The sequence below is a fragment of the Ranitomeya imitator genome, chromosome 4 (genome assembly GCF_032444005.1).
Source record: "Ranitomeya imitator isolate aRanImi1 chromosome 4, aRanImi1.pri, whole genome shotgun sequence".
Lineage (NCBI taxonomy): Eukaryota > Metazoa > Chordata > Amphibia > Anura > Dendrobatidae > Ranitomeya > Ranitomeya imitator.
In genome coordinates this window covers 3,071,853-3,087,155 of record NC_091285.1, presented here as the reverse complement: position 1 = coordinate 3,087,155, position 15,303 = coordinate 3,071,853, and the positions used below count along the sequence as shown (strand labels likewise).

The 15,303-nt window shown below is 52.3% G+C and overlaps 1 protein-coding gene across 1 annotated transcript in view; it reads right to left on the bottom strand.

Annotated features, from left to right (window-relative positions):
- Window positions 1-442: 442 nt before the first annotated feature.
- The window catches only part of SLCO1C1 (solute carrier organic anion transporter family member 1C1), a 72,445-nt gene continuing 57,584 nt past the window's right edge, over window positions 443-15,303 (bottom strand). The window contains exons 14-15 of the mRNA XM_069762765.1: window positions 10,071-10,188; window positions 443-971 (exon numbers count right to left, since the gene is read on the bottom strand). Of these exons, the coding sequence (XP_069618866.1) occupies window positions 779-971; window positions 10,071-10,188 (311 nt within the window). The 3' untranslated portion in view covers window positions 443-778. The remainder of the gene's footprint in view (window positions 972-10,070; window positions 10,189-15,303) is intronic.

Genomic DNA, 15,303 nt, shown 5'->3' with positions numbered 1-15,303 from the left:
GGGGTGATATTATTGAGGGGGGATGTTATTATAGGGGGTGATATTGGGGGTGATGTTATTATGGGGTAATGTTATTGGGCAGTGATGTTATTATGGGGGTGATATTATTGAGGGGTGATGTTAGTATGACGGTGATAATGGGGGTGATGTTATTATGGGGTAATGTTATTGGGCAGTGATGTTATTATGAGGGTGATATTATTGAGGGGGGATGTTATTATGGGGTAATGTTATCATGGGGGTGATATTATTGAGGGGTGATGTTAGTATGACGGTGATATTGGGGGTGATGTTATTATGGGGTGACGTGATTAGTCGGGGGGTTCCCTTTGCACACGCCGTCCTTATACTTGGTTGCTGTTCACACTGTCAGATCGGGGCATTAACTCTTCGCTGCGGTGACGGATCCATTACTGGTAATTGTTGAGACATCACGATTATAGGAAATTCTAAATTGATTTTATTTTAAAAAAATGGAAAACTGTCACAAGATCTGAGTCCAGGAGAGGAGGCCACCAGGGGACAATCCTTCTCTCCCGCCCCGTCCTCCTTCCATCTGATCCTGGGAGAGCTGGGTGGATGCACACGGCCATGGTGCAGGGACAGTACCCACAGGGAATGTACAGGTGACTGGTGGCATGACCCTGTTGGCCCATATTCTGGAGCTGTCAGCCAGGCAGGGTGGGGATGATGCCACCCAGCTCGCCCAGAGTCCTGCATGGCACCAGGTTAGCATAAGTAGCCTGGCACTGACACTGGGGTCCTCATTCCGGGGGCCCTAGAGGCGGGTCTCCTTCTGGGACCAGCACCCGCACCGCAGCAGTCCGGAGGGCAGTGCAGAGCTCTTGCAGCTGTTGCACGGAGCGCAGTTCTCTCCGGTCGGACATCGCTTCTTCAGTATGTAGAGCACAGCGGCGCTCAGGCCGAGGAAGACTGCGCCCAGCGCCAGCGTCATCCCCAGGTAGATGGACCTGCGGGGAGACCACACACGTCAGCCACCGGCGGAGGGAAAGCCTAAAGGAGCAGAAGTGACCCTGTCTGTCAGCAGGACCCCCTGTGTCTGTCAGCAGGACCCCCTGTGTCTGTCAGCAGGACCCCCTGTGTCTGTCAGCAGGACCCCCTGTGTCTGTCAGCAGGACCCCCTGTGTCTGTCAGCAGGACCCCCTGTGTCTGTCAGCAGGACCAGTGTCTGTCAGCAGGACCCCCTGTGTCTGTCAGCAGGACCAGTGTCTGTCAGCAGGACCCCCTGTGTCTGTCAGCAGGACCAGTGTCTGTCAGCAGGACCCCCTGTGTCTGTCAGCAGGACCAGTGTCTGTCAGCAGGACCCCCTGTGTCTGTCAGCAGGACCCCCTGTGTCTGTCAGCAGGACCAGTGTCTGTCAGCAGGACCCCCTGTGTCTGTCAGCAGGACCAGTGTCTGTCAGCAGGACCCCCTGTGTCTGTCAGCAGGACCCCCTGTGTCTGTCAGCAGGACCTCCTGTGTCTGTCAACAGGACCCCCTATGTCTGTCAGCAGGACCAGTGTCTGTCAGCAGGAGCCCCTGTGTCTGTCAGCAGGACCAGTGTCTGTCAGCAGGACCCCCTGTGTCTGTCAGCAGGACCCCTGTGTTTGTCAGCAGGACCAGTGTCTGCCAGCAGGACCCCCTGTGTCTGTCAGCAGGACCCCTGTGTTTGTCAGCAGGACCAGTGTCTGCCAGCAGGACCCCCTGTGTCTCTCAGCAGGACCCCCTGTGTCTGTCAGCAGGACCCCCTGTGTCTGTCAGCAGGACCCCCTGTGTCTGTCAGCAGGACCCCCTGTGTCTGTCAGCAGGACCCCCAGTGTCTGTCAGGAAGATCCTCTGTGTCTGTCAGCAGGACCCCTGTGTCTGTCAGCAGGACCCCCTGTGTCTGTCAGCAAGACCCTCTGTGTCTGTCAGCAGGACCCTCTGTGTCTGTCAGAAGGACTCTGTGTCTGTTAGCAGGACCCTCTGTGTCTGTCAGCAGGACCCCCTGTGTCTGTCAGCAAGACCCTCTGTGTCTGTCAGCAGGACCCTCTGTGTCTGTCAGCAGGACCCCCTGTGTCTGTCAGCAAGACCCTCTGTGTCTGTCAGCAGGACCCTCTGTGTCTGTCAGAAGGACTCTGTGTCTGTTAGCAGGACCCTCTGTGTCTGTCAGCAGGACCCCCTGTGTCTGTCAGCAAGACCCTCTGTGTCTGTCAGCAGGACCCTCTGTGTCTGTCAGCAGGACCCCCTGTGTCTGTCAGCAAGACCCTCTGTGTCTGTCAGCAGGACCCTCTGTGTCTGTCAGAAGGACTCTGTGTCTGTTAGCAGGACCCTCTGTGTCTGTCAGCAGGACCCTCTGTGTCTGTCGACAGGACCCTCTGTGTCTGTCAGAAGGACTCTGTGTCTGTCAGAAGGACTCTGTGTCTGTCAGCAGGACCCTGTGTCTGTCAGCATGACCCCCTGTGTCTGTCGGCAGGACCCTCTGTGTCTGTCAGAAGGACTCTGTGTCTGTTAGCAGGACCCTCTGTGTCTGTCAGCAGGACCCCCTATGTCTGTCAGCAGGACCCTCTGTGTCTGTCGACAGGACCCTCTGTGTCTGTCAGAAGGACTCTGTGTCTGTCAGCAGGACCCTGTGTCTGTCAGCAGGACCCCCTGTGTCTGTCTGCAGGACCCTCTGTGTCTGTCAGAAGGACTCTGTGTCTGTCAGCAGGACCCCCTGTGTCTGTCATCGGGACCCTCTGTGTCTGTCAGGAGGACTCTGTCTGTCAGCAGGACCCTGTGTCTGTCAGCAGGACCCTCTGTCTGTTGCAGCACCCCCAGGTAACCGGTTGCTGCAGTGATGTTGCCTTCCCTTTGGGGAGGGTGATGTCACGCTTGGAGGCAAAGGGGATCCTAACTATCAGGTAAGGCACTCGCATTCAACACAATCTGAATCTAGGCCAGGAGGGGGAGCTCAGGACCCGGATTCAGGGGGAGCTCCCTTACACTTTATGTATCCTGGTCTGGAGGAGAAGCCAGTGAGTCTTAGGGAGTCTGAGAGAGACAGTGGACGGAGACTGTTGGTCTCCAGCAGCTGAAGGACATCTGGAGCAGACATGGGGGCCGAGCAGCCATGAGGGAGCTGCTACCCCTGGACAGGGCTGCCACTAGAAATTTCGGGGCCCCATACTGGCAAAATTTTCGGGGCCCCCTTGAGACTCCGCCCAGGCTCCACCCCAGCCCCGCCTCCAGGCTCCACCCCTCGAACTGTCCACAGTCCCACCGCTCTCTCTTGGAAAAACTCCACTTCTCACCAATCACACATTAACAGTTCCCATCACCAGATCACACATATAGCCGGCAGCTTTTGTTTTGGCCAAAAGATTTTTTAAGCCGCCACCATAACACGGTAGACACTTTTGGCCGGGCCCTACTGTACTGTAACCTACTAAATATTTGTTAAAATATGCAATACAATTTAGGTATATTTTAATTTATTTTTCAATTTTTAAAATGCCCAATAATATCACATAGAAGGAACAAATACCACAACACCATGACCAGATGACATATTACCACCACAGTGATCGAATAATATCACATACAAAGAACAAATACCACAACACCATGACCAGACCACATATTACCACCACAGTGATCGAATAATATCACATACAAGGAACAAATACCACAACACTATGTCCAGATCACATATTACCACCACATAGTGACTGAATACTACAATTCTGATCAGTAATTTTTAAAAAAGCACCATACTATCACCATAAGTGCCATTATACACAGGAGATCTGTACTTAGTATGCAGTGTCTGTGTACAGATAATATAGTGATCACTAGTGAAATTATACACAGGAGCTCTGTATACAGTGTATAGTGTCAGTGTATAGGTAACACACTGACTCACCAGTGACGTCTCTAGGTGAAGTCCTTCATCTTTCATCCAGCACAGACCGCCATCATTTCATCCAGCCAGGACTTCTCTCTGCAGGAAATAACACAGTTATCTCGAGCTCCGCTTGCAGAACACATTACTTAATTTTTCACAACTTCTACATTACACCACATGAAGAAGGCGACATAGTATCACTCTATACAGTAACAGGACCGCCCCCCATTTAAAACAGTATACTCAAAAAATAAAATAAATACATCACTGCAGTAATAATATCCCTAAATTAGCCCCTATGGTATTAATAATATCCCCCAGCCTGGCCCCGTGTGTCTCATTCCTGGCGTCAGCCAGATATTCTCCCATCCTGCCCTCATGAGTATCCATTCTGCCCCATATGATCAGCTTATCCTGCCCCATATGATCGCCCCATGTGATCTCTCCATCCTGCCCCATCTGTCTCCATCATATCCATCCTGCCCCATGATCCTGCACGATCTGTCTCCAATTCTGCCCCCAGTGTCTCCAATCATGCCCCATGTCTCCATTCTGCCCCCTATGTCTCCAACCATGCCCCCATGTCTGCAATCCTGACACTTGTCTCCAATCATGCCCCCTGTGTCTCCATTCTGCCCCATCTGTCTCCAATCCTGCCCCATCTGTCTCCAGTCATGCCCCCATGTCTTTCATCCTGCCCCGTGTCTCCAATCATGCCCCATATCTCCATTCTGCCCCGTGTCTCGCATTCTGCCCCTGGGTCTCACAGTCTGCCCCTGTGTCCAGCATTCTGCACCTGTCACTGTGTCCAGCATTCTGCCCCTGTCACTGTGTCCAGCATTTCTGCCCCACTGTGTCCAGCATTCTGCCCCAATGTCCAGCATTCTGCCCCTGTCACTGTGTCCAGCATTTCTGCCCCTGTCTCCAGCATTCTGCCCCACTGTGTGTCCAGCATTCTGCCCCACTGTGTGTCCAGCATTCTGCCCCACTGTGTGTCCAGCATTCTGCCCCACTGTGTGTCCAGCATTCTGCCCCACTGTGTGTCCAGCATTCTGCCCCACTGTGTGTCCAGCATTCTGCCCCACTGTGTCCAGCATTTCTGCCCCTGTGTCCAGCATTTCTGCCCCTGTGTCCAGCATTTCTGCCCCTGTGTGTCCAGCATTCTGCCCCACTGTGTCCAGCATTCTGCCCCACTGTGTGTCCAGCATTTCTGCCCCTGTGTGTGTCCACCATTCTGTCCCACTGTGTCCAGCATTTCTGCCCCTGTGTCCAGCATTTTTGCCCCACTGTGTCCAGCATTTCTGCCCCACTGTGTCCAGCATTTCTGCCCCTGTGTGTCCAGCATTCTGCCCCACTGTGTCCAGCATTCTGCCCCACTGTGTGTCCAGCATTTCTGCCCCTGTCTCCAGCATTCTGCCCCACTGTGTGTCCAGCATTCTGCCCCACTGTGTCCAGCATTTCTGCCCCTGTGTCCAGCATTTCTGCCCCTGTGTCCAGCATTTCTGCCCCACTGTGTCCAGCATTCTGCCCCACTGTGTGTCCAGCATTTCTGCCCCTGTGTGTGTCCACCATTCTGTCCCACTGTGTCCAGCATTTCTGCCCCTGTGTCCAGCATTTTTGCCCCACTGTGTCCAGCATTTCTGCCCCACTGTGTCCAGCATTTCTGCCCCTGTGTGTCCAGCATTCTGCCCCACTGTGTCCAGCATTTCTGCCCCTGTGTGTCCAGCATTCTGCCCCACTGTGTCCAGCATTTCTGCCCCTGTGTCCAGCATTTCTGCCCCTGTGTCCAGCATTTCTGCCCCACTGTGTCCAGCATTCTGCCCCACTGTGTGTCCAGCATTCTGCCCCTGTGTGTGTCCACCATTCTGTCCCACTGTGTCCAGCATTTCTGCCCCTGTGTCCAGCATTTCTGCCCCACTGTGTCCAGCATTTCTGCCCCACTGTGTCCAGCATCCTGCCCCCATTGTGTCCAGCATCCTGCCCCACTGTGTCCAGCATTTCTGCCCCACTGTGTCCAGCATTTCTGCCCCACTGTGTCCAGCATTTCTGCCCCACTGTGTCCAGCATTTCTGCCCCACTGTGTCCAGCATTTCTGCCCCTGTGTGTCCACATTTCTGCCCCACTGTGTCCAGCATTCTGCCCCACTGTCTCCGGCATTTCTGCCCCTGTCTCACTGTGTCCAGCATTCTGCCCCACTGTGTCCACCATTCTGCCCCTGTGTGTCCACCATTCTGTCCCACTGTGTCCAGCATTTCTGCCCCACTGTGTCCAGCATTTCTGCCCCACTGTGTCCAGCATTCTGCCCCACTGTGTCCACCATTCTGCCCCACTGTGTCCGGCATTTCTGCCCCTGTGTGTCCAGCATTCTGCCCCACTGTGTCCACCATTCTGCCCCTGTGTGTCCACCATTCTGCCCCTGTGTGTCCACCATTCTGCCCCACTGTGTCCAGCATTTCTGCCCCACTGTGTCCAGCATTTCTGCCCCTGTGTGTCCAGCATTCTGCCCCACTGTGTCCACCATTCTGCCCCTGTGTGTCCACCATTCTGCCCCTGTGTGTCCACCATTCTGCCCCTGTGTGTCCACCATTCTGCCCCTGTGTGTCCACCATTCTGCCCCACTGTGTCCAGCATTTCTGCCCCTGTGTGTCCACCATTCTGCCCCACTGTGTCCACCATTCTGCCCCACTGTGTCCAGCATTTCTGCCCCTGTGTGTCCACCATTCTGCCCCTGTGTGTCCAGCATTTCTGCCCCTGTGTGTCCATCATCCTGCCCCCCGGGCCCCCCTGGATCGCAGCAGCTCTCAAAGAAAAAAAAAAAAACACAACTTCTTACCTGGCCAAGCTCCAGCGCCGGGTGAAGCTCCCTCTCCAGGCTCCACACAGACGCACTCGCCGCCGGGCCCGGTGGCTGACAATGACGTCAGACGCCGGCGGCGGCGAGTGCGCACTGCGGCCCTATTCAGCCGCCAGCCTCAGACTGGCTGGCGGCTGTTAACTATTGACGTGCGGGCGCGGGCCCGCACGTCAATAGTGTGCCGCTGCCGCAGCGCCTGCAGGGGGGGCCCGGTGACCAGATGAGACGGGGCCCCCTCTGCTCACCGGGCCCCATACGCCAGTCACGGCTGTCATGCCCTGATGGCGGCCCTGCCCCTGGAAAGAGAAGCAGAAGGAGAGTTGAATTCTGGAGGAGCTTAGAGGGAAGAAGCACAGAGGAGGAAAGGGCTCAGGAGGGGAACAGTGGAAGGACACCCTGGGAGCCAAAGCGCAGAACCGGGTACCGGGAGCCCGAGGTCGTGTTGTTCTCCAGGACGCAGGACAGAACCTGAGGGCAAAGCACTATATGTCAATTGCCTGTAATAAGTCTGAGGTGAAGCAGTGACCGTGAGAGTCGGTCCTGAGCTCCCCCTCCTGGCCTAGATTCAGATTGTGTTGAATGCGAGTGCCTTACCTCACAGATAGGATCCTCTTTGCCTCCAAGAGTGACATCACCCTCCCCGAAGGGAAGGCAACATCACTGCAGCAACTGGTTACCTGAGGGTGCTGCAACAGACACAGAAGATCCTGCTAACAGGCACAGAGAGTCCTGCTGACAGACACAGGGGGTCCTGCTGACAGACACAGGGGGTCCTGCTGACAGACACAGAGTCCTTATGACAGACACAGAGAGTCCTGCTGACAGACACAGGGGGTCCTGCTGACAGACACAGGGGGTCCTGCTGACAGACACAGAGTCCTTCTGACAGACACAGAGAGTCCTGCTGACAGACACAGGGGGTCCTGCTGACAGACGCAGGGGGTCCTACTGACACAGGGGGTCCTGCTGACAGACACAGAGTCCTGCTGACAAACACAGAGTCCTTCTGACAGACACAGGGGGTCCTGCTGACAGATGCGGGGGGTCCTGCTGACAGATGTAGGGGGTCCTGCTGACAGACACAAAGGGTCCTGCTGACAGACACAGGGGGTCCTGGTGACAGACACAGAGTCCTGCTGACAGACACAGAGTCCTTCTGACAGACACAGGGGGTCCTGCTGACAGACACAGAGTCCTTATGACAGACACAGAGAGTCCTGCTGACAGACACAGGGGGTCCTGCTGACAGACACAGGGGGTCCTGCTGACAGACACAGGGGGTCCTGCTGACATACGCAGGGGGTCCTACTGACAGACACAGGGGGTCCTGCTGACAGACACAGAGTCCTGCTGACAGACACAGAATCCTTCTGACAGACACAGGGGGTCCTGCTGACAGATGCGGGGGGTCCTGCTGACAGATGTAGGGGGTCCTGCTGACAGACACAAAGGGTCCTGCTGACAGACACAGGGGGTCCTGCTGACAGACACAGAGGGTCATGCTGACAGGAACAGGGGGTCCTGCTCACAGCCGCAGGGGGTCCTGCTGACAGACACAGAGGGTCCTGCTGACAGACACAGAGGGTCCTGCTGACAGACACAAAGGGTCCTCTCATCCCTCACTCCTGTCTGCAGCCGCCCTCACCTAATGTCATTGTCACCTCTCATCCCTCGCTCCTGTCTGCAACCGCCCTCAACTAATGTCATAGTCGCCTCTCATCCCTCATTCCTGTCTGCAGCCACCCTCAACTAATGTCATTGTCACCTCTCATCCCTCGCTCCTGTCTGCAGCCGCCCTCAACTAATGTCATTGTCGCCTCTCATCTCTCACTCCTGTCTGCAGCCGCCCTCACCTAATGTCATTGTCACCTCTCATCCATCGCTCCTGTCTGCAGCCGTCCTCACCTAATGTCAGTCACCTCTCATCCCTCGCTCCTGTCTGCAGCCGCCCTCACCTAATGTCATCGTCACCTCTCATCCCTCGCTCCTTTCTGCAGCCGCCCTCACCTAATGTCATTGTCACCTCTCATCCCTCGCTCCTGTCTGCAGCCGCCCTCAACTAATGTCATTGTCGCCTCTCATCCCTTACTCCTCTCTGCAGCTGCCCTCACCTAATGTCATTGTCACCTCTCATCCATCGCTCCTGTCTGCAACCGCCCTCACCTAATGTCATTTTTACCTCTCATCCCTCGCTCCTGTCTGCAACCGCCCTCACCTAATGTCATTTTTACCTCTCATCCCTCACTCCTGTCTGCAGCTGCCTTCACCTAATGTCATTGTCACCTCTCATCCTTCGCTCCTGTTTGCAGCCACCCTCACCTAATGTCATTGTCACCTCTCATCCCTCGCTCCTGTCTGCAGCCACCCTCACCTAATGTCATTGTCACCTCTCATACCTCGCTCCTGTCTGTAGCCGCCCTCACCTAATGTCATTGTCGTCTCTCATCCATCGCTCCTGTCTGCAGCTGCCCTCACCTTGTGTCATTGTCACCTCTTATCCATCGCTCCTGTCTGCAGCCGCCCTCACCTAATGTCATTGTCACCTATCATCTATTGCTCCTGTCTGCAACTGCCCTCACCTAATGTCATTGTCACCTATCATCCCTCGCTCCTGTCTGCAGCCGTCCTCACCTAATGTCATTGCTAGATCTCATCCATCGCTCCTGTCTGCAGCCGTCCTCACCTTATGTCATTGTCACCTCTCATCCAGTGCTCTTGTCTGCAGCCGCCCTCACCTAATGTAATTTTCACATCTCACTCCTCTCTCCTGTCTGCAGCCGCCCTCACCTAATATCATTGCTGGCTCTCATCCCTCACTCCTGTGTCTGCAGTGCTGCGTTCATCCGTGTATGAACTCTGCAGCCGTCCTCACCATCCTCATGTCAATTAACATCGTGTCATATACTCCAACTACCTCCAGAGCTGCAGTCACTAATCAGCTGTTACATCATATTTTTTATCCTTTGTTCACCTTCAGAGCTGCTCTCACTATTCTGCTGTTACATCGTTTCTTTTAGCGTCCTGTCACCTCCAGAGCTGCACTCACTATTCTGCTGTTACATCGTGTCTTATCCTCCAGTCACCTCCAGAGCTGCACTTACTATTCTGTTGTTACATTATGTCTTATCCTCCAGTCACCTCCAGAGCTGCACTCACTATTCTGCTATTACATCGTGTCTTATCCTCCAGTCACCTCCAGAGCTGCACTCACTATTCTGCTGTTACATCGTTACAGCTCTGGAGGTGACTGCATGGAAATGCTGATAATTTTGGACAGTTCCCCAGCACAGTAGGAGTCACCATTATTCCACTCCCTGCTCCTTAGTCCTGTGTTTCCTGCTCCGCACTCACCGGAAGGCATCTGTGTTGTACAATCTGCAGGACCCCTTCCTGCTGCACTGCCGGACCCCCCACTTCAGACAAACACTGTCGATCAGAGCACCGTAGTACATGGGGGCAGGGACCCCGGCTGTAAGACACAAGCAGCAGGGTCTCATTAGTTGGCTGGTGGATGTGGTTTCCCTCCCCCTCTGCATTAGATGAAGTGAGGAGCCCCCCATAATGTCACTATTGGGGTCTATCCATTATTGGAAGCAGCACATCCTATTATGACGTTGCAAAGGTCGAGGTCACCTCTTTCTCCGCAGCCAAGAACTCTCAGAGGATTGCTCGTCACACTGTGTCATCTGACAATCCTCTGTGAGCTGTAAACAGAAAAATGCTGACTGTACAGTGGAGCTGTGCTTATACAGTGTTGTAAGAGGTGCTGTTATGGACAGTAAGGAACACGCTGTCACTTTAAGAGGCTGCACCCCCTTGTTGGCGTGATGGAATGTTGTGCTTCTCCCCTGCAATAATCGTTGTAATTTCAAAGAGAAAAAAAAAAAAACAAACTCCAAGTAAATGTGGCGCTAAGCACCTACGGATTTTTTTAAATTCATCCACTTCAAGTGAAAAATGTTAAAAAATTCATTTATTTTCTCAAAATAAAATATATTTGTAAATTTTTTTAAAAAACAGTACAAAAAGAACAAACAATACAATAAGCACGGATTTTATAGTGCTTATTGTATTGTTTGTTCTTTTTGTTTTTTTACTACCTGATGAAGGCTGCACTGTAAAAATAGCAGCCGAAACGCGTTGTACTGTTTTTTAAAAAAATTTACAAATATATTTTATTTTGAGAAAATAAATGAATTTTTTAACATTTTTCACTTGAAGTGGATGAATTTAAAAAAATCCGTAGGTGCTTAGCGCCACATTTACTTGGAGTTTTTTTTTTTTTTTTTTCTCTTTGAAATTGCCACCTATGTGGATCTGAAGCAGGATCAACACATAGTTCTCCAAAGTGAGCTGCACACCTTATTGGATTATACAACATACGAAGAAGAGTTGCCTAAAGAATTGATTCCTTGAGAATCTCAACGTGCATTTCTTACCGATAGAAGGTGAGCATAACTACAAATAAAAGAAATGTTTCTAACTTGTTGGTAAAAACGTATTACGCTCAGAGGAAGCGCCGCACTTGTCTCTTTTTTTTTTTCCCCTCTTTCCCTAAACCAGGGTATTTCTAAAGATAATCGTTGTAATGAACTAGTCTGCACAGAGTGCAGGTGTGGAGCTGGAGCAGCCTGTGTGAGCTGAGGCTGCTGCAGAGAGGACTTTTTGTGCTGATAGCTGAAAGAGAGAAGAACTGTGTCCTGATATAGCTACTAGAGAGCCACGAAGATACAGAGAAAGGTATTTACAGTTTCCAGGAACATCCCTAGGATCCAGAAGCAAGGAGAAGACCATGTTTCACAGCGCTGACAGAAAGCCGTGCGCACCACCGTATTGGACTGCTGGGGGACCCCTGGGACTGGACCTGATTCTCCAACATCACCGTGGGTTTGTTCCTGTTTGGTGCACCTGTTAGGGCCTAGTGTAGGCTTCAATAGTCAGTACACGGGAGCCGTGTGGCCTGCTTAGTAAAGGCCAGGGAGGGTATACGTAGAGTAGCATCATCACTTGTTTATTGTTTACATTTGCTTGTTAGACATATTTTGAGTCTGGAGCACCGTACTATTTTACGGAAAAGATAAAGTTTATTACTCTTGTAAATTGTCTTTTGCCATTTTATACCCCTGTTTGCATCTTCCTCATTCCCTTCCTTCCTTGCCTTACAATAAATCTACCCTTTGTTGCTTGCACCTCATCTTGTGTACAGTAGTCTTCCTGGACCATGGTGGTCCCCTGGCCATCGCTTCAGTGTAACAAACCCTAAGCCGTGACACAGACGATGTGATGACAATGACAGCAGCCTATTGTGAAAATAGCATGTCTTTGCGAGAAGGATCAAGGTGTAATGACCAGAGGTCCGAATAAGATCCAGTGAGTCACAAACCAAGACCAAGGCAGAAATCTCCAACGGTATTTACTCAAAGGCAAATTAATCAAGGTAATATGGAGAATATTAAGGCAGATGCACCCCAAAGATACACTAATTCAGCAGCAGCTGAAATCACTGTGCCACTCAAAGGTCTCCTGAGAACTGTGTACTACAACAGACTAGTAAGAAATTTACCTAACAGGCAACTAAAAACAGGAACAAGTGTAAATTGAATGTAGTGTTATTAAGGGAGCCCCTGGAATGGCACATTGAGTATAACTTACACAACTCTAATATAAGATACACCTCTAAAGTAACAATTTAACACTCTGAGCAGAGATACCCGGGTATCTATAACTATGGTACCGTATCCTGAGATGGATTTCCTCTCAGGCAGGAATCCGCACAGGCTGCAGCCAGTTCATATCTTCAGCGCCAATAAGTTACAGCAAACTCCTCTTGTCTTGTCGGCCGATGCCGAGCCCAAACGCCGGGGACTTAGTTAGTGGTCTCACGATGTAGTCTCTGCTTCTGTAGCTCCTAGGAATGCTTCCACGACAATCCGTCCGTCTCTGTATCAGCAGTCTGTCCAGACTTGGTTCTCCACTCAATGCACAGGGAATCCACAGACTTCCAAATACGTACTGGGTTCTTAGTAAAGTCTCAGTCTTTTGTTAAATGAAGGGTTAACTCCTCTCCAGGAAACGTTAGCCTCACAAGTCTCTCACAGAGTTAAACAAAAGGTTAGTTCTTCTCCAGGGGAACGTTAGCAACAAAAAGTCTCTCAAAAGCTTCTTTTCCTCCAAAAACACTTGCAGTAAATCCACACACAGTCTCTCTTTAAGATATCACAGCAGCTTCTGCCTTTGCTTCCCGCCTTTTTCTCTCTCAGCTCTCACTTCCTACTTTCACTTTACACTCGAGACACCAGACCCCACCCAGCAGCACACACTGTCTCTGGGAGTTTTGCACGGTCTGTTCTCTTCTGCAATAGGCAAAAACCACAGGGTCCTAGTGCCCTCTCAGTGGGACTACAGTTCACCCTCTTACATGCCACCCCACTAGAGGTTGGCGTCCTCGACATACCTTCCCACTCAAATTCATCTTGAGCATATCGCTGAGGCGGTATTCCTGCCGTAGATCGTGTAGTTCTCCTGAGTCCTACATCAACAGGTGCGACCTTAGAGGGAGCTAGAGTCTCTTCCATGGTCGTGTTAGTGGGCGTAAGTGGAGTTGTCTCCTCCTGCGGCTCGATGTCCTGTGATACAGCGTCAGGACCATGCAGTTGACCTGATGCACTCTCCTCAACAACATCCTCCATATCCCCAACATTCTCATCACCCGAGGCCAGATCGGTCACAGGGGGCAAATAAGCAGGCGCAGGAGTAAGCACACCATCAAACTCAAGATCATTCAGAGCTTCCGCCCCTTGAAACATGGCCTCTGGCTCTAGGGGGGTAGGCGCCGAATCTTCAAACCAGCACCGCTGTAACATGTTACGATGCAAATTACGGGTTGGCCCCCCTGTCCCCACCGGTTCGACCTCGTACACTGGAATCTCAGGGTTCACCTGTTTTTTTATCAGATACGGTATCGCCTCCCATCGGTCACTCAGCTTTCCTGACCGTCGTTTTGTCCTCACCAACACTCTGTCTCCCGGAGAGAACAGCTCTGTTTGTACAGGTCGCGTGTCCTTATGGACCACCTGGCGAAGGCGGTCACCCACCACCTGATGCACCACCCTCAACCGCCGCCGATGCTCTCGTACCCACTCGGATGCAGTCCGAAGGGGGGCGGAGGAGGGATCTGGCATGCTCAAATCCTCAATGTCTCGGCCAGGTCTACCAAACATCAACATGTGTGGTGAGTAACCAGTAGTACTGTGCACCCTGTTATTGTAAGCCCACATCAATTCGGGGAGATACTCAGGCCAGCATGTCTGTTGCTGACTCTCTAAGGACCTCAACATTTGCAACAGGGTCCGATTAAAACGCTCACACGCCCCGTTACCCTGAGGGTGCTAAGGCGTTGTTCTCGACTGCTCGATACCATAGAGCTGGTGCAACTCTTTCATCAGCGTTCCCTGAAAGCAGGCCCCTTGATCTGAATGTATTCTCTGCGGACACCCGAACACTTGGAAGAAATGTCGGCACACTGCCTCAGCCGCCGACTTGGCCGTCTGATCTCTTGTCGGCACCGCTACAGCATACTTGGTAAAGTGATCTGTCATCACCAGGCAGTAGGAGTACCCTGATGTAGAGTACCCTATCAACACGTAGTCAATCATGAGTAGTTCCAGTGGAGCTGAAGTCTTAATAGACTGTGTGGGAGCCCGCTGCTCAGGGCTTTTGTTGAGCCCACAAATTCGGCACTGCCGACACGCGTCGGCCACCATCCCTCCCAACTCAGGGCAGTAGAGGACTCGCTGCAACCACTGAAGTGTCTTTTCACTTCCAAAATGGGCCCCCTTCTCATGCGCCTCACGAGCGACCACCGGCCCCATCCCCACAGGAATTATCAGTTGGTACCGATGCTGCAGCTCCGATGGCAGGTACACCTTACGATACAAAAGACCTTGTTCCACACACAATTTATCCCATTGTCGAAGGAGTTTCATTCCTTCCATGGACAACTGAGCCTTGTCCTCTGCACTGGGCCAGGCCTTGTTTTGTACCCAACGGCGCACAAGTGCAACGTCCGGACACTCATCCTGGACTCTTGTCCAATCTGAGGGTGTTTTACCCAGGACACAGGGCATCCCGGTGGCCACCCCACTTGAGTGTACCACACTTTGGAAGATAGGTATTTGCCCCAAAGCTGGAGTTTCAGTATCCTCAAGTTGTTCATCAACATCTTCCCCGGATGACCCAAGGGGCACTCTTGACAATGCATCTGCATTGCCGTTCTCTCGACCAGAGCGAAATTTAATGCGGTAATTGAACTTGGCCAGTCTGGCGACCCACCGCTGCTCCAACGCCCCCAGTTTTGCATTCTCTAAGTGAGCTAGCGGGTTGTTATCTGTCATGACTAGCACCTCAGCTCCTGTTAGATACTCGGCGAAGCATTCTGTCATTGCCCACACCAGGGCCAGCAATTCCAGCCGGAATGAGCTGTAGTTAGCCGGATTTCGCTCGGAGTCTCTTAAAGATCTGCTGCCATAAGAAATCACTCGTTCTCGGCCGTCCTGCACCTGTGCTAGTACTGCCCCCAACCCAT